General features: G+C 51.3%; 1 protein-coding gene across 1 annotated transcript in view; it reads right to left on the reverse strand.

The window, feature by feature from the left end:
• Positions 1–5,535: 5,535 nt before the first annotated feature.
• The window catches only part of LOC149335102 (uncharacterized), a 46,704-nt gene continuing 33,476 nt past the window's right edge, over positions 5,536–18,763 (reverse strand). The window contains exon 2 of the mRNA XM_089551791.1: positions 5,536–7,242. Within this exon, the coding sequence (XP_089407917.1) occupies positions 6,263–7,242 (980 nt within the window). The 3' untranslated portion in view covers positions 5,536–6,262. The remainder of the gene's footprint in view (positions 7,243–18,763) is intronic.

Genomic DNA, 18,763 nt, shown 5'->3' on the forward strand with positions numbered 1-18,763 from the left:
TTATCACCTCTTGCCTTGATGTGATATGCCTCTAGAAGTTCACGGGAAACTTTGTCCTTGCTCCTGCCCAGAATTCTGATACTTTTTAGCAGTGGCTCACACCCGTTGCATGCAATGCAATGAGCAGGCAAATTTGCTCCTTCTTTGTTCCTAATTGAACGCTGATGCTCCCCTGCGCGTTCATTCACGCAGCGTCCTTGATAGTTTGATAGTTGATAGTCCGTTGATAGTTTGCGCTCTTTCAGTCTCTCTCGTGTGTTTTCCTGTGTGTGTCTTTTGTGCGCAATTCGTACCTACAACAGTATGCACCAACTCGCCCAACAAGAAGTTCTTCTTAACTAACACTTTCTTCGTTTCGAAGAATTTGCTTGAAGCACACAAAGGAAGTTTATTTAATGACGTAAAGATTATCATTTCATGGAACACGACTGCGCGATAACGCAACAAATGGTGCTTATCTGCAGTTCGTCGAAAGGAATTTATGGCAACTAAACATTTGGTATCAGAAGTGCATAAAAGTAACAAAGCGCTTCTATCAGGGTTTGCTCAATAAAAGGCCGTCTTCTTACAACTGAATCCTCCGTACTTCCGGTCAATTATCCAAGCTAAACACGATCGTTCACACATTTCAGCAATCGCGCGAGATGAGCAACCCTTTCCAACGTAATTTCGAGAAATAATATGGCAACCAGCTAACAAGTTGATTACCGGCTCTGTGGCTCAGTGGTTAGGATGCTCGGGCACTAAGCCCGAGGACGCAGGTTCAATACCAGCCTAGGCGGTCGCATTTACATGGAGGCGGAACGCAGAAGACATTCGTGTATGGTTTGCGATGTCAGTGCACGTTGAAGAACCTCAGGTGGCCGGAATTAGCACGAAGCCCTCCACGTTAAACTCCATGCATACCATACATTCGGACGAGATTATAAAATGTATAATCTCATCCGCATATGTGGTATATGCGGATGAGACGGTGGCCGCAGCTGGCCAAGGACAGGGTTAATTGGAGAGACATGGGAGAGGCCTTTGCCCTGTAGTAAGCGTAGTCATGCTGATGATGATGATTCCATATATTATGCCATAGAGCGACGGCCGCGCTCTATGCACGGCCTGTCTGTGTTCTTACTAACCGTGATGGCAGCTATTTTGGTCACACTTCTTGGTAGCCTACCGCACTGACGCGGACGAAGTGCGTGGCGTATTAGCCTGGCAACAACGACATTCCCTGCAAACATCACGTGATTTCAACGGGTACTGCAATGGCCGCTGCAGACGCCATTTCTGCAACAATTTTATTTTTTAGTGAAGGATGCTAAGAAAAACAACGAGTATTCTCTTTAACACACATAAAATTCCTGTTGAAGTAGGGACTTGATTTTGGGCCTCTTTGCGAGCAAGCATTTTTGGGAGCGTACTACAGAGCGATCGCAAACCCTCCTCGCCGCACTTTATACCCTCCCACAACTGCCGCTGCATTGCGTGCTACAGCGGAATCCTACAGTGTGCAGGCAAAGAACTATTCTCACGAATTCATTTCTTTCCAAGAGCTGGAACATCATGCAGTGGTAGCCTCACTCAGAGCGCAATTTGCAAAATACCATCATCTGCTGCTTTCTTAGTTTGTTTCTTTTTGATATATCATGTACTTTTTTGTACGCGTACACTGCGACGCAGTCAAACGAGATGTGCGCATAGGGCGCGGGGGCGTCTGCCCTACCTCCTGGGTCGATCACACCGGCACGAGCCGTCGCCCCAATCGGCTGTTCAACTCCGCCCGCAACATGAGGCTCTCGCCTCGGAGGTTGCATTCCGCGCTTAGCGCGCATGCCTCGTCGCCGCCGCGGCGCTGCTGGCGCCTTATCGGGCTATGAATAGCTGCTGCCGAAGGAGCCCCGGCTTCGGCAACCGTTGCACCAGCGCCCGCCGACCAATGGCGGAGCGCGAGCCGCGGCGGGGGAGGCGAACGCTGGCTGCGCGGGGTCAAGCACGTAATTAGCGACGATCCGACGATGGGTTCGGCGGTGAGGGAGGGATTGCGACACATAGCGCGCATGCGCAGTGCGGCGCATACCACGAAAGCGCAGGTTCACTGAGCTATTGGGAGGCGGATGTCGCGTACAGAACGCTCTAACGGGCCTGTTGTGTACCGCTACCTGGAACGAACTGTGCGCGCGCACACGGAGCCAGCTCGGGCGCTGAAAGCCAGAACGGTGCTGCGAGGGATATAACAATTCGGGGACTAACTGCTGCCGGGACAAACTGTACTGCCATTAGTTCCCAAAAGAGCTGTCATTAGTTTTCTTGTACCTAAATACAAATGGGCACCAGCCTCAACTAGTCCCACAGCGGACTAAATGTTGGCGGCAAAGACTACGCGGTGCAGTTATTCCCATTTTGTACAATTTTTCGCTTAAGGGGATTCAATAGCGGTAATTGCTGCGGTATGTACGGCACGATAACTCTTTCTACCAGCTTGCCTTCCCAACCGTACTAGACACTTGAGGTCAAAGCTTTTAATAAGGGTGGAACATATGTCGACATCCCGCACAAGGTAGACTATGAGGAAGGAGGTTGACAAGCCGGTGTTAGTTTCAACACCAGCAGTTCCTTACCGCAAGTCTTTGTCAAAAGTAACCGCTTCTGACTCGTATAGCAGAGCACTTACGGCTTCCCTTAAGAACAAAAAGGTTTTGAAAGGTGAGCACACGTGTTCTCTTTACCTTACAGAGAGTTAGCGCTTAAGGGGTGGCATAAGGGCTGCTGTTTACGACTGAGGCAAACCATGCTGTCTGGTTACTTTTGGCAAAGCCTCTACACCAAAACCACGGGGCGGGACTCTGGATGTAACCTTCCCGAAACGCAACCGACATAGCTGAAGAGTCGAGTTTGGGACTCCGCTCCCAGAAGACTGCGACCTTATAGTCAGCAGACTGCCTATCCAGACAAATTTCGTCTAATTGCTTTTCTGCGCCTAAGAGCATCACACATCACCATCATGGTCATGTTATCGCATAATGTCTGTTTCCTCTGCGCTGAGTAGCCGTCTGCAAACCGGCTCTGCAATCCCCCTGCCTCTCTTGTTTCGCTGTCTTGTCTCGTACCCTTAGCCCTTCACTCAACACTGACTCAGATTTTTTTAGCCTTCCTCATTTTTATCTCTGTTTGTAGATAAGCAAACCCTGAAGGCCTGTGGATAATCTGTAAAGATACCACCAAATAAGCCTTACCATTCCAGTACTGACTGGCAGGAAACAACAATCGCTTCGATAACTGTTGCAGTAACTCGACTGATCCGGAGCTCGGGCCAAGCTAACTCCTCGCTGGCATCGCAAGGTTAGCATAGTTAAAAACATTATCGAGATGTGAGGCGTGGCCCCATTGATCCGCTGATTAATCACGCCGAAAGTTTTTTTTTTTTTTTTTGCCGGTGAATTTAATAGCTCTTGCACACTTGCACGCGCACTATACAAAAATAATGGACGCCTTTTAGATGGTTTCCGTAAATGGCATGGCATGGATTCCATGCCATTTAGCGCATAACAAATAAAATTTGTAAAGTCTACGATGCGCGAGTACTGGCGGAGCAACAGCCTTCGAGCACGTCGTGGACTTCTTTCGTTGTCTGACTGTTCCTTACACAGAGTAAATACTACCACAAGAACTGCGGTTGAGATTTGTCTTTCGATCTTGGCGTCAGCTAAACTTTGTAGCAGATCAAATTTGGGCATTCCTATGCAGTTGAATTCACAGAATTCAGCATGTTGTAGTGTATGCCGAGTGCTCTGGTTTGAGAACAATGCGCTGAGATGACAGGCGAGTCCTTACTTCGAACAATGCAATAGCAATAGGCCCATTGAGCTACCAAACTACGTTAAGAATTTCTAATACAAGACTCAGAAAGCGTGTGGCAAAAAATAGCACCCTAGCGTTGTTTACCCGAACGTGAATAGTGCGAAAAACAATGACACAGCCAACGAACCTGTCGGCCGCTGACGTCATAGACTACATTTATTTGGAGCGCTGCCAAATGGCGCGACGTGCCATCAGAGCGCTCTGAAGGGCATCTGAAGGACTCTTTCCAGGAACAGATCGCGCCTACAGCGACAGCGGTCTAACTATCACGCTGCTAAGTGAACAATGAATGAATGTGCTTATTCCGAATGTCGCCTCTCATCAGCCTGAGCACGGTACCGCAAATATGCAGGAGGACAGCGAACATGAAATTTCTTCAAAATGTGAGCGCTTATTCACTGCGGAAAATTTGTTTATGCTAACCGTACGCCATTTGTCATGCTGGCTAGGGTAGTTCGAAATCACAGACATACGAGTCTCAGCTTCATCTTCTAATTCTCGGGGACATTTATGGTTTATAGGGGTTTAACGCCAAAAGCGGCACAGGCTATAAGGGACGCCACAGTGAAGGGCTCCGGAAATTTCGGCCACCTGGGGATCCTTTAACGTTCACTGACATCACAAAGCGCACGGGCCTCTAGCGTTTCGCCTCCATCGAAATTCGACCGCCGCGTCTTTCGGGATAGCAGTCAACCGACGTAAACACTGAGCCAACGCGGCTTCTGAAACATTTAATAATTATTTATTCATTTCATCTTCGCATGGATGTGTTTTAGCAGACATACTGCCACGCCCAATAGCGCGCCGGAGCAACTATGAAGTATGCGGCACCTGATTGTTACAGCTGGTTACCGACGAGACCAGTAGACCAAGGTCATCAGCTGCATACTGTCCACGGCAGACAAGACTTCCGAAAATTTTCCCGTGCCTTCAGCTCTGGAATTCAGCAAGCTTTGAGACTAGCGCTTTTGACTCACGGTACGACCCTGCAGGACGTTTCCGGGCGACTAAATAGGTCGAGCAGATAAGTTGATTCCGCTTGCAGCCCAGACCGTCAAGCCTCCTCGCTCGGACAACTGGTGACTAATGCGTTTTTTTTTAGAAAATGCACACCGTATAAGATGATACAAAAGCTGTACAGAGCCCGGCCCAGCCCGGACGCAAAGTGTCCGGCCTACACTGTCCGCTGTCAAGGCTTAAAAGACTTCTGACAGTTTGTTTAAGCTTGAGAAGGTAGTATACGCATGACGACATAGTGAGGCAAGCACACGGGGTATGCTAACACTTCGGGTATCATTAAGAGCTACCTTGCTACACGGCTTGACAGCGAACCATGTGGGCCGGACAGTTCTACAAAGGTTGTACGTACGTACGGCGCGTAGATCTGGGCTCGTCGGTATGTCAATAAGGCGCGACCTTTCCAGGAACGAGCAGGCCAAAAACAGCAATGCGCAATCGGTACCCGAGTCCCAACACGACTAAAGAGTAACAGCGCAGCGTGAAGCAAGCCCTGAGAGTGGCTTACCCGGGGGCCGAAGCCGAAGCCAGAGAAGGGTTACGCGACCGCGCATGCTCACTACGCGGCAGAGGAAGACGAGGCGTAGGGGGGCTGGGCGCAAGGGGGACTACGCCCAGCCCCGCACACGAACGCACGCACACAAAACACGACGCAGCAGCCGCATATTGGTGTAATAGAACCGACGGTGGTGTTCATTTATTGCACAGTGAGAAGAGGCTCGCAGCAGCAGCGGCGGCAGATCGGGCGGCCTGGGTGCCGAGTAGGCCACACAGGGGAGGCGCAACGAGAAACGCGCGCACACACCCAAGGCCTTTTTTTTTTTTTTTGCGCTGCGCCACTTGTCTTATAAACATCTTTCTCTCTTTCACTCTTGTCTCGAGTCTTTATCGCCTTTATCTTACTCTTTATCTGCGTTTCTTTACACATTGCGGCGGCGAGGCCGTGCGGCGACGATCACAGCAGCATCAGGATCGGCGACGGACGTCCACGGCGACATCGACGCAGCGGCGGCGGCGGCGGAGGGAGGGGGCGCCGAGGCGTGGGCAGGCGTGCATGTCGACGGGCACGCAAGCGTAGCGAACGCCGCGGTGATCCCCCGCGGTTTTGTCGGCAGGCAGTCCGTGACGGACTTCGTCGTCGTTCGCGCTGGCGGCGGCGTGTAGTGCACACTGCCGAAGGCTGCGGCAGCAACCGCGGCGCACAGTCGCGCGCGCGTGTACGCACGCGCATCGGCATGGCTTGTCTCTCTGTACAGGCGGGGGTAAGGCGCGCGTACGCACGCACGGACACAGGCACACGGACACGCAAACATCACACGCACTCCAAGCGGGAGGATGAGGCTCGACGTCGAAAGAACCACGCGTCCCTTCACAACAATAACTTGGGTCCGCCTCACGACATGATGTGCCTCGTCTCGGCCAGCGCCGCGATGATGCCCGCACCGGGTTCCTGGTGATGTAGCTCGCCCTGGTGATGACTGTGGTGGTGGTGCGTCGGGTAGATGCCGTACGCGTGGTGGGGCTGCGGAGGCATGGTCGCGTACTCGATGCCGCACGGCTCGGAGCCCAGGGTCTCGTACGTGGCGTGCTCGGCGCCCAACGGCGGAGGGCCCAGTGTGTAGCCGCCCGCTGCGGCGCCCACGGGGGACGCGGCCGTCGCGGCGTCCAGGAACTGCACCAGGTCGCTGTGCTCCAGGAACGTCTCCTGCGGCTGCGGCGCGTACATGTGCTCCGGCGGGCCGTAGTAGGCGTCTTGGGGGAGGTCGCCCTGCGGAGGGCCGTACGGGGAGGTAGCCGCGTACAGCGGCGGGTAGTACGAGGCCGGAGGCGTCCTCTGGAAGGAGTAGCCGCTCGAGGTGGTGGTGGTTGTTGCCGTCGTGCCAATGTGCTGTTGACTGAGCGCATGCGGGGGGCCCAGGCCCCTCTGTGTGTGGGTACGGTACGGGGGCCGCACATTCTTGAGGAACATGGACTTGTCGTTGAACTTGCACATGAGCTGCGAAAGGTGGCCCCCGGTGCCGTCGTCTATGGGACCGCAGCACTCCTCGGGCTCCATCGGAGACAGCTCGGGCGTGGGTGGCACGGGCGTCTCGTAGGGCATCTCGGGAAGTAGCCGGCTACTGCAGTCCGGAGGGCTACCCCGGGCAGGGCTCGAGTCCGGAGGTGTCTGCAGGCCACCGCCGTTGCCGCCGGCGTCTTCGGGGCTACCGGGCTGCGAGGGGCTACCCCGGCGCGATCCACGCTTGGCGTGCTTGCGTCTCCGCGGCCGGTACTTGTAGTTGGGGTAGTCCTGCATGTGCTGTAACCGCAGCCGCTCGGCCTCCTCGACGAAGGGCCGCCGCTCCTGTAGCGTCAGGCTGCGCCATTTTTTGCCTGCGAACGAGATGGGAAGAGGTCGTTAGATTTTATTTTACAGCATATTACGGCTCGGTTTCACTCACTGACATTGTTAGTTCACCGCGAAGAAAAAGAAACAATAACACCGTACCGCTGACATGTGGTTTCAAGGAAGGATTTAAGGAAATAGACCATACGTCGGGGTGATACATGTACAACAGAAGAAACCAGCGCTCCCTCATTAAATGCGACGCAATCTTCGCTGAAAATCGTCAACAAATGCGTGCGAAAACGCTGATTAAACACTTTTTCTACCGCCATTTCCAAGTAGTCGGTAGTGCAGCAAGAACCATTACAAATAGGCTCAAAGATTAAAGGATTATGATAGTCACCGCTGCTTTATTTTCTCTGAAAACTATCTAGTGTCCGACTATACGCTAACGGGAGACCGCATATTGAATCGTATTAAATGAGATAGAGGATTGCGGCTACAAGAAGCTGCGTTGGCGGTTTACTGCCGACACTTTGTCCGTGCAAGCGCATTCGACATGAATCAGAACGATAGCGCTTAAAAAGCCACTCGACGATTTCTGCCTCCTGATGCCGCGGTAAACGTCAACGAGCGATAAACTACCCGACCAGCTGCGTCTGCCTAGCCGGGATTTATCGGCGCGCATAAACTTCACAACACTTGACGAGCCTCAGGCCTTTAAGCGCCTCACGTATGAAAACAGATGAGAGCTGTTCGAGGCCAAGGCATTTTAGAGCAGCTAGAAGTATGCAAGAGTACGGCGCCGCCGCAGGGCCAACTAAAGCTGACTGTTCACGCAATCTCTGTTCAGCTGAGAAGAAAGGGGGAAAAAAGGAGATTTAATAGCATCACTCGTCTAGCATAACAGTAACGACAGGGGTTCTCCTATAGCAGCTTAGGCTAGTGGATGAACCCTATTTTGACATCTTTTTTTTTTTTTTTATCATGTCAGCACACGTTTTCTACCAAGTCAGGCCAGTTATAATTGATAAACAAAACGCGCGCCACATGAGCAACCTCCATGAGTCGCGTGGTCAGCCATGGTTCGGTTTGGCTTATGGGGGTTTAATGTCCCAAAGGCGACCCAGGCTATGAGGGACGCCGTAGTGAAGGGCTCCGGAAATTTCGACCACCTGGGGTTCTTTAGCGTGCACTAAAATCGCACAGTACACGAGCTTCTAGAATTTCTCCTCCAAAGAAATTCGACCGCCGTGGCCGGGATCGAACCCGCACCTTTCGGATCAGCAGCCAAGCTCCATAACCACTGAGCCACCGCGGCGGCCATGCATCAGCAAGAACAAAATTTGCATCTAGGTTTTTTTTTTTCCTTGTTGACTGCACGTGAAAATGGACATTGCGGCCGTAACGCACCATGAGGCTATCAGTTACATCAGTACAGACAGCATAGACAGAACGACGGCCTGCCCTTTGCTCTAGCGAGCTTCAAAGAAGAAGCGCGCAGCGGTGTAAGGTTCCTCAAAAGAACGCCCCCTAAACCCGCCTCCAACAGGCTGCTTTTTGCCCCGAACTTATGCACACACTGGAGAAGTGCCAAAGGCAGCTCCCGCCGCGTGCTACCGGAACGAAGAAAAACAACGCTATAGGGACCAGAGAACGACAAAAAAAAAAAAAGAAAAAGAGGCCCGCAAAGAGACGCGCCAAGGCTTCCTGCGTGCTACGTGGCGCTATGGTAACAACCGTATTTGGGACGGCTCCCTCATTATCGCGAGCGCCAAGGGAGAAGAGATTACGCCGCGGTCGGGGCTGCGACGGCGACAGCGGCGCGCGGAAAACAACGCCGGATGCCGGGAAGAGGGGGAGAAGGAAGTGCGGCCAGGTAACGATAAGCGTGACGATAGCCGTGACGCAAGCGCGGGAAGGCCGCGCAGGCGCCGCGCATAGGAGGCCCTGCAACGGCGACACCACCTCCACTGGCATTTCAGGCGCATATACTGACGGCCACGGTACAAGTTTAGCCTTGTAATCCCCGGCGTATAACGTACAAGCTGTAAATAAGTGAACAGATTCAGTTTATGTTGGCAGAAGTACATTAAGTCTTCCCACCCTGCTGAAAAAAAAGTTCTATGATGCAATAACCTCATAGAGGCTTCATCATAGAATATCATACAATCTTCATGATAATAAAGGAGTAATTACTCATTGGCATCCACCCGAGCGCAGCCATACGGCTACAAAGGAGAGCTACACAGCTTTCTCAGAAACTTCGTAGTTAAAGAAAAATTCCCTTATTACAAATCTACTCCACCTTGGGGGATTCCCCTAAACATTTGACCAATCTTCATGATATATCATAGAATTTGTATTTTATTCTATGACATATCTATGATGACTGTATGATTTTACAGAAATATATGACATTTGTATGATAATTTTCTATGACCTGAATGATAAATCTATTATATTTGTATCATAAACTGTATGAGTTTATTGCATCATACAACTTTTTTCAGCAGGGCAGTATTGTTGAAACAACATTTCCTTACACATATGTTTGATTTATTGATTTGAAATATTGCGGTTTAACGTCCCAAAGCGACTCAGGCTATGAGGGACGCCGTAGTGGAGGGCTCCGGAAATTTCGAGCACCTGGGGTTCTTTAACGTGCACTGACATCGCACAGCACACGGGCCTCTAGAATTTTGCCTCCATCGAAATTTGGCCACCCCGGTCGGGATCGAACCCGCGTCTTTCCGGTCAGCAGCTGAGCACCATAACCACTGAGCCACCGCGCCGGGTTCTTACACATTTGTGAAAACAAAGTGAAGGTATTAGCTTCGAGAGGTGCAGGTGACGTTCTGGACGGCTACTCACTGCAAAAGTTAACACTAACACCAAACAGACAAAAAAGAAACAGACCAAAAGCGGTAGAATGATTTTGAGATTTTCTGTTTCATAATAGGATAGGCCTGAGTATGTGTGCTGTCTTGTCATTCTTACAAGATCGAAAATTATCCGAATTTACAGCTTTTAACTAGAAAAGTATTCTATTTTTTTAATAAATCTAAAATATCTTTACGTTTCTTAAATAGACAAACACAGACGGACTAAATACCGGAAGTTCATATCTTTTGCAAAACGTTTTAATTGTCCCGTCATTACGAAGTTAAAAAGCAAGAGTTGGCAACAATAGGCAACGGTCAACAGCGTGCTGATCTGCTAACCAAACACAACAGCTAATGATATCGACACAGCACTGATACATTGTACCAAACAAATCGAGGTGTCGAATGTCTTGCGTTCATGATTTCACCCCGAGGTTAGCTGTTTGCTGAGATAACCAGGGAAGGTTGAACAACCACTTGCATGACCACTTGGTGCGAGCGAACTTCTTCCCGAGAACCGCGCGCCCGCGAGGCTTTGACTGCAAAACATCGCACGCCCACCGTTTTGCCCCTTCAGGGGTGAACTCACGTACTGTGCTAATAACACGATAACGTGCAAATGAGATGATAGGGGTAGCGCCAAAAACATCACTCCACAGCTCGCAGAGTATTTATAGTGAGATAACGACAGAGCCCCCAGAGACAAAGGGATCAAAGGACTTCACACTTCCCAGAAGCAATGGGCAGGTTACAGAGAACCGACCTTATAATATATAACACGCCACAACGGGTGGTCTTAATAGTTATGGGGCTCGACTGGAAACAAACAATTTGAAGCGTAAGGCGAGGACTCCCATGTCATGTAGCGAAATTCGAGTCGACAGGTTACATCCGTAGCCATGATATTAATTGGCAGAGTGATATGGGAGTTAACCACTTCGAAAAACCCTTGCGCATTGACACGCCTGTGCAAGCGTTGTGGGAAACGGGGCGCGGTTCAAAGCGTGTCCACACACGCTATAAGGCGTCGTTAAAGGGGCCCCGAAACACTTTTCGTCGCGCCCGTTACTGGCGCAGCTGAAAGGAACAGTTCCGTGCAACGCAGTCTCACCGTTCCACTCTCACGGCGATCAAAGGCGCTTATACACCGCGTCATTCCTAGCACGCACGTCCACCTTTCATGAGCGCTGCACGCAACTTGCGAGGCCCCCAACAAGGCGGCCAACGGAACGAGAAGACGAGCGGTGAAAAGGTCCCAGCGAAGTGACTCGGCCGCTGACAGGCCAACAAGCGCGGCTCGACGTCCGCGTGACCATCGTTCCAGACGCCGGCGCCGAGGGCGCGAGGGGTTGCGACCGACCGACGCGCTAAGGCCGCCTGCACGCACGCTTGGAGCGCACACGAACTTTACGTCGCGCCAACCTCAGCTTCAGGCGAGCGTTATTGTGGAGCTGCACGGGGTGAGAAGCTCCGTGACGGGTACGCGAAGGAATATTGCCGTTCTCTCGGCGAGAGAACATTCATTTGGCTGCCAATGAGTGTAGGGGCATGACTCGCGATTTTTTTTCGCCCGCGAACGGAAACATTCAGTCAATCTGGAACCGTAACAACGTGCCGTGATTTACTTCATAGCAATTTTAAAACAGGCAACAGCCAGTTTACTCTGTGTTGTAAACTTGCGCGGCGTCAGGCGTACTTGTACTCCATTTGATCGAATGCGGTTCATCGCTCATAACACGAGTGGGTCTCAATTAACGACGGAAAAAAGAAAAGAAAACATTCTTCGTGAAATCACGAAGCGCTAACGTGGATCTCTGCACACGATAGCTGTGTGAACGGATTTCTTCGTTTCGAGGGGCGCTGCGCGAGACGTTCTCTGCGCAACAATTGTCCGCGCAACTCGCAAACTTCGTGTGTACACCTTACGCTACCGCACCTCAGGAGCAAGGATACCCAAGACATGGGAGGTTCGTTATCACCACCATTATAAGCCAGTCATATCCACTGCAAGATAATGGCTTTCCTCACTGACATCGAGTGATCAGGCAGCCGGCCTATCCCCGCAAATGCCTTCATCCTCCCCACCTGAATCCCTGACATCCCCTGGTACCTCTACCATCTCTCAGAATGCACTCAGTAATCCTAACAGAACACTGGTAATCTGACGCAAAGATTAAATTTCCCGCCATAATCCATTTCTTTCTCTTAACTTGGGCTAGGATATCAAAGCTACAGCGTTGGCCTTCAAAATTAGGTGTGAATAAATATAATGTGTCAGTCTATGCTAAAATATACAGAAAAATGGGGCGTGTGTTTCACCGTAGAGATAAAGGCTCACTTATTTCTCGCCTAATGGCTCTTTCCACCTTGAGCGAGAAAGAGAGAGTTAAAGCTGAACTGCCCCCTTCCGCACATGTGCCGCAGGATTCTAGTACATGACCAGAAGGGTCACACTCCCGCCGAACAGCATCTGATGCGCAAATTCTCCCCTCCCATTGGACAGAAGATGACAACGGTATTCCAGAGTAGTGACGTCATTGAGTTTGCTGTGTCAAGTAAACTGCTACTACTACTGGTTTGGCTTGGTTTATGAGGTTTAACGTCCCAAAGCGACTCAGGCTGTGAGGGATGCCGTAGTGGAGGGCTCCGGAAATTTCGACCACCTGGGGTTCTCGAAATTTCCGGAGCCCTTCACTACGGCGTCTACTACTGCTGAGGCGACGAAGGCACCGTAATCTCCGGTCACAATCACTCGATCCATAAAATCTATTGCTGGAAAGGCGTTCCAACGGCCATTAAGTCCGAAACAAGGTGCCTATCGCAGTGCCATAGTGCTGGCACTTCCCTTTATTTTTACCTAGTGCACGCCAGCAAGCCATTCGGCACAGATCAACGAGTTCAGAGGCCCGTTTCTTTCAAGGGTTCAAGCAGGTCTCGATGCCGCAGGCTATGTGTTCGAAGCCCCAAGTGTAGTGGGCGTACTGGTTCCCAACCTCAGCACGTTTGTGGTGGGTAACGGTTGGTTTGAGGATTCCCAAAGCGGCGTCCGACGACCTGCAGTTCACGACCTGCACGCCACCGCAGCGGAGCTACGGCCGTTGACTGTACGTACCACAATTTGTAAACAACACGCGGCCGATTGAGCGCTACGGTCAGTGTTTTTCGGTGCGTCCTTGGCATTACGTTCGGCAGCCATTGAAGTAAGCAACTCTGGAGCGTCAAACGTTACTTCAAGCCTCCGAGCTCTGTCGGATCTGACTGGCGCGCTGCCTGGGACCACTCGGCACCAATGCGTCTCGAATGAAACCAGCGGGCGAACCTGTTTTTAAAAGGCCAATAATTAGAGCAATCGCGACGACGAGTGCCGGGCTGCACAAACTGCAGGCAGTGCCCTGCGCTGTTTGCTTTATTTCCACTATTCCACGTCGCAAAAACAGCAATCGCTTTATTCTTATTTCTCTAGCTTCCTCCTCCTCCTCCTCTTCACTCCAAATCACGTCTGCGGGCACAACGTCTTCGCAACCAGCATCCGAAGAAGAACTTTCGAGTTATCGTTCACCGTGCGGCGGTGATAGCCGAAACGTCCGCGGCGTCTCTTGTTAAGCCCCAGCGTCCGACGCGGCAGCGGCCTGAGCGGGGCCAACCCGTTCAGAGCGCCGTCGAAGGTTCCCGAGGTGGTGGTCGGCGCGAGTGGCGCCGGCGTCAGCTGAGAGCGCGGCCGCGCACTGCGCGCCGGGCCCTCTTTCCCACGCTCGGGATGTAGGCCAAGCGAAACGGGTCCGGCCTCTGACTGCTTCCACCCCCCCCCACCCCCCCTGTTCTTCTTCTTACTACCGGCGCTGCTTGACGCTTCTTTATTTCTTTCTTGCCGTTCTCGTGCTGCCCCGGCGCTGCCCGCGCGGCTGTGCTGTTGTTTTCTTTGCACGTCGCCTCGCCGGACGGACGGACGGCAGGCCGACGCTCGCGCTAGGGCGCGACCGCCACGGGCGATCTCTGTCAGGGCCGTCCGTAGTATGCGTAATATCGCGTTATCTTAAGTTATATGCTAGCAGCATACATTATGCTTTGCGTTCCTTCATCGTCTACATAGTCTCAGCATCCCGCCACTAAGTTAGGTGATAATATAAGGAGAATGCACAGTGATGCAGCAGCGATAATAATCCGAAGAGTTGGTTTGTTAACAGCGTGCTATCTTATGCACTAGAATCTTGCTGATTCGAACTTCCGGTTTATTTGAGCTCACATTAGCAAACCAAACAAACGCATATATTTCTTCTTTTTTTTTTGGCACCGTGCCGAAGTGAAGCAAACACACTGCGATCGCCCTTCTAAGCCATAGCGCGGTGGGCTCCTGCACTGCACACACGTCAGACATGCTCTGTAAAAGCTGGAAGGTGTAGTTCCAAGTAGGATGGATGTACAAGATACGCGTTCTTAGTAATGCAACTTTCCACACTCAGCACATGGAGGCAGGACTCGACAGAGGTGGGAAGCAAGGGCCGACTGCTGCCAACGTCCACTCATTGACTGTAACGACTTTCAGCGGTCGCGCCCGTAGTATCTGTGCTTCACTTTCTTCGGAAAAATGAGCCCGTAGAAAGAAAAGCGCCAGGTTAGCATCCGCACGCCCGCTAGCATCCGCACGTTAACGCGGGATCAGCACGCCCACTTATAGTCTTCACGTATGACAGGATCTGCAGACCGACTTTGTATCCGCATGCCTGCTTTGAACTCGCGTGACCGCTTTGTATCCACATGTCCGCCCAGCATGCGTATATCTCTCATGAAACTCTCAGTGTCTGCATGCAGTGCCCTCTAGCGAGCGACGGTCAGTTGTCACTAAATGTAAACAATACTCAGGACGGGTGCATCGCGTAAGTCGTCGACGGATTCGGCTTACTCACTTAACCCGGTGACGAACGGAGGCATTGGCAAACGTCATAATACGGTCATACGAATACGCTTTGAAGCATTTGTTTAGCTGCTAGACCTTCGGAGACAGCGCTGTTGGCTGTCCCGCAGCATGTCCAACATTCTCGGAGAAAAAGTTTTAATTTTCGAATATTGCTAGGTACTGATATTAAAATATTGCGGGTAATAGTCCATTCTTGCGATGCGTAGTAAAGCCTTGCATCCATAGTTTTTTCCATCACTCGCATCGAGCAGTTAAGACAGCCATAGAAAACTAATGGGGAATGTTTTTGACGAAAGCAAAAACGTTTGTGCAAAAAAAAACAAAAAGAAATGAAAGCCTGACGACGGGAGATCTGTGGATATATTGATTGTTACAGTGAAATCTAAATTTATATGAAGAAAATTGCGTTCATAAACTCTTCTTCGTTGAAAAATACACGCCAACCAGGAGAGGAAGTTCCTACATTTCGGGTATAAACGCGGCTATGAATTGATTAGGCGCTCCCCCGCTCGTCGCATTCGAAAATGAATGCGCGGAGAAAACGCCTTCCCTCACTCCGACCGGCCCGCGCAATGCAGCACAACGCAGCGTGTGATCGTCGTTCCGAATGGAAGCGGAGAGAGCGGCCTGCGTGCGTAGTGTGGAAGAACGGCGACCGCAGAGCCAAGGACCCCCTTCCCTCCAGTCCGCGGAGGTCTTCGGCGAGAGCAGCGCGCGGTGCCGAGGCAGGAAGAAGTGCGCACCACCGAACCAGGCGTTCGCTCCCCTCCGCGTTGCCACCTCGTTTTGTTGTTTCCGACCAGGCTGACCGGAGTGGGGCGACCGCGAAACAGTCTCGCATCGGACCCGCGCTGCCCAGTGCGGGGGAGGCGAAATCGAGCGTGGCGTGGCGGCTCGACGGAGGAGCCGCTGGCCGCGCATCGCCGATGAGCACGAGAGTGCGCGATGTATATGCTGTACATTAATCTACGTTTTATGTTGCTGTACGGTGTACGTTGTTGCATGCTGTACGGTGTACGTTGTTGCATGCTGCACGTAGCTGTACGTTTTTGTATGTTCTTGTACGTTTCTTTGCGCTCTATGTTGTATATTGCTGCAGGTTGTTTTATGTAGATTGTATGTCGTACGCGATGTAACCCGCCCGCGGCGGCAGATCGGGTGGGCGTAGTACACCAGCGCATCCCGGCCCTGTAGTAGTACCATGCGTAGTGCACGAGCCAGCGCGTACAGCGCTAATGATCTGCGAGGTAGAAAACCACGGCTGCTGGAGCATAGTATGGTTTGCGCCGCGCCGAGGCACAATTCGTTAGCTCTTACCGCGCTGGATAACGATGGCACCGATCTCTTTTTTTTTTTTTTTCTGCGTCGAGGCCGGGCCAGCGGTCGTTCCTAGGTTCTGGTTGTGCTCTAAATGCTCTATACGGGAACGAATTAAGCCGCACTGAGTAGCTGTGGGGTGCGGTTCACTTTTGACGAAAAGGATGATTAATGGGTCTCTTTTGAAGGCGGCTGCATGTGAAACGAAGAGGGAAGTAGAGATAAAGGCTGCGGTGATGGTAAAAAAAGAAAAAGGTAGGGGTGCGATGTATTTGGCTCCGCGGTGGTCTCTACAGTTTCGTGCCAAGAACCAAGGAAGCACGATGTTTATGATCATAAGAACAAGGGTGCGAACGTACACTGCCGCGAGGTTTATATGTTTGAATCATTTGACTATACCCTACGCCATGGGGCACTTGAAGGCGGCGAGCAGTGCTCTAGTTAAACTCCACTGCGAGCAAGGCTGCATTGGAAGCGCAAATTTGAATCGATGAGAAAAGGTACGCCGTTTGGGCGTACGTGTATACCTCGCTACTCATTATTAGTTCAAGTGCGGCCAATTTTCTGAATGAACACCAAGATAAATTGGTTCGTTCATAAGCCAGTTCACAAACTAATCAGCCAAGAGTGTGCACCGTCATCACTGCGAGTACACCACGCGCATTTCGCCCCGCTCATCAAAGAATATCAAGTCTCCATTCACCTTACCCTGACCTTCGAAAGCCTCTACATCACCAAGCCGACGCGTATTCATGGTCACAAAATTATTGCGCCGCTAATTGGCCCCTGAGTACACAGCAAACGAATGTCCTGGAATCAACATCCTGCGGAGCATCCGGTCATCAAGAACTAAGTGCCAGCATAGGTAGAGTATAGGCACGGTCAATGTGTAATTATGCAAAAGAAAACAAAAACAGTGATTGTCCACGTCTCGTTTTGTCAAAGAAGATCCCGAACAATGAATGATGTTGTGATGGGCGCTTCACTGCAAAACGAAGCCTTTCCTACAGTTTCCCTTCCGGTTAACGGCAGCTTCTCAGACCGAGCTACTGAAGCAACCCAGAGACAGACAGTAAAACACAGTAAAGCGACGTCAATAACACATTTAAAAAAGAAGACAACGAAACAGTACAGAACAAAACGGTAATGTGACTTCGAGATGATTCGTCCACAATATATATACACACAGAGGGCAAAGACCCCGAGGGAATCAGACACGTGCTCTTTCACAACTAGCGCCTCCTTTCATCTTTGCGTCCCCGCAGCCGTCTCAATGTGTTTCCTAGTTTCCTAATCTGTTTACGTCAGCCTTGCCCAGTTGTTTCATGCAATGCGCGACCTTTGGAGCGATCTAATAACAATGGCAGAGCGCCGGTTGCACCCCGGCCTTTCCATTTTTTTTCTTCCTCTTCGCGTTACATAACAATCCATCAGTGTCAAAATAAGTGAGCGCCGTCGCTTTGTTGACTTACATTGATGAGGAAGTAACGGGCTGGCGATGGAGCACCTCTGCAGTGCAGTCTCGAGAGCGTGAAGATGCATATACGGGGTGAGATGTAGAGGACGATACCCGAGTGCACCTCTGGGAATCATACGGCGGGCGGAGTATCTTCGCTCGGGTGGAACAGGCGAATGACGGTGAAGTCGTCTTCATTAACGGCTTGTATACACTCCGTACACTTGTTCGCCAGACAGCTACAGAGGCGCAGCGACGCTGCGAACCGAGGCAGTAATGCGGGCGTGGAGACGGTTCGGAAAGGCCGCCGATAAGAAATTCTGCAAGGCGATAAGATTGATGGGGTGCACTGTTCACTTCAGCGGCTTTGGTGCCACACGTTCTATTCTTGGGAGAAGTGGGCGCCGCTCGGCGAGGAAAGGAGTTGAGGAGGACGACTGAGTAGTATCTGTGCTTTTGAGACATCGCGCTGAGTGCAAACATCTAGCATTACAGTGAGGACTGAGGAACTTCAGCAGCATATCACGTGCTGCTCTGCACTGTTGCCTACGTTGCATTTCGTAACCGAAAGCCCTGAAGGAAGCTGCTCACGTATGTTCCCGTTGAAACCAACGAAATCATCGGGAAATCTCGGACCAAAACGACGCTGTATATAGATCATTGAGACGGATGGATGAAGATAGTCAAGTACACCGCTGGTGTAGACTCAGCGCTATGCTTGTCTCAGTAATTTATGGCACTTTGCTGCGTTCTGGACCAGCAGCTGATCAGATCGGGAGTTCCGGCAATGTTTTGGAAATCGCGGTAATGACCCCGTGATTCTGCCGCCTGCCTTGGCTACGAAAGAGGGGGGGGGGGGGGGGGGTCTAGTGGTCGCCATTTAATTTAAATAAATATTCGAAACCGACAGTCGGTTGGTTTTGCGCCGCTTTCTTTCTTTTTTTTTTTCGGGGACACCAGCAGGGAAGAGGTTTCGCCATATTTCACTGTCTCCA

The sequence above is a fragment of the Amblyomma mixtum genome, chromosome 7 (assembly GCF_055824585.1).
Source record: "Amblyomma mixtum isolate Tamu chromosome 7, ASM5582458v1, whole genome shotgun sequence".
Taxonomy (NCBI): Eukaryota; Metazoa; Arthropoda; class Arachnida; order Ixodida; family Ixodidae; genus Amblyomma; species Amblyomma mixtum.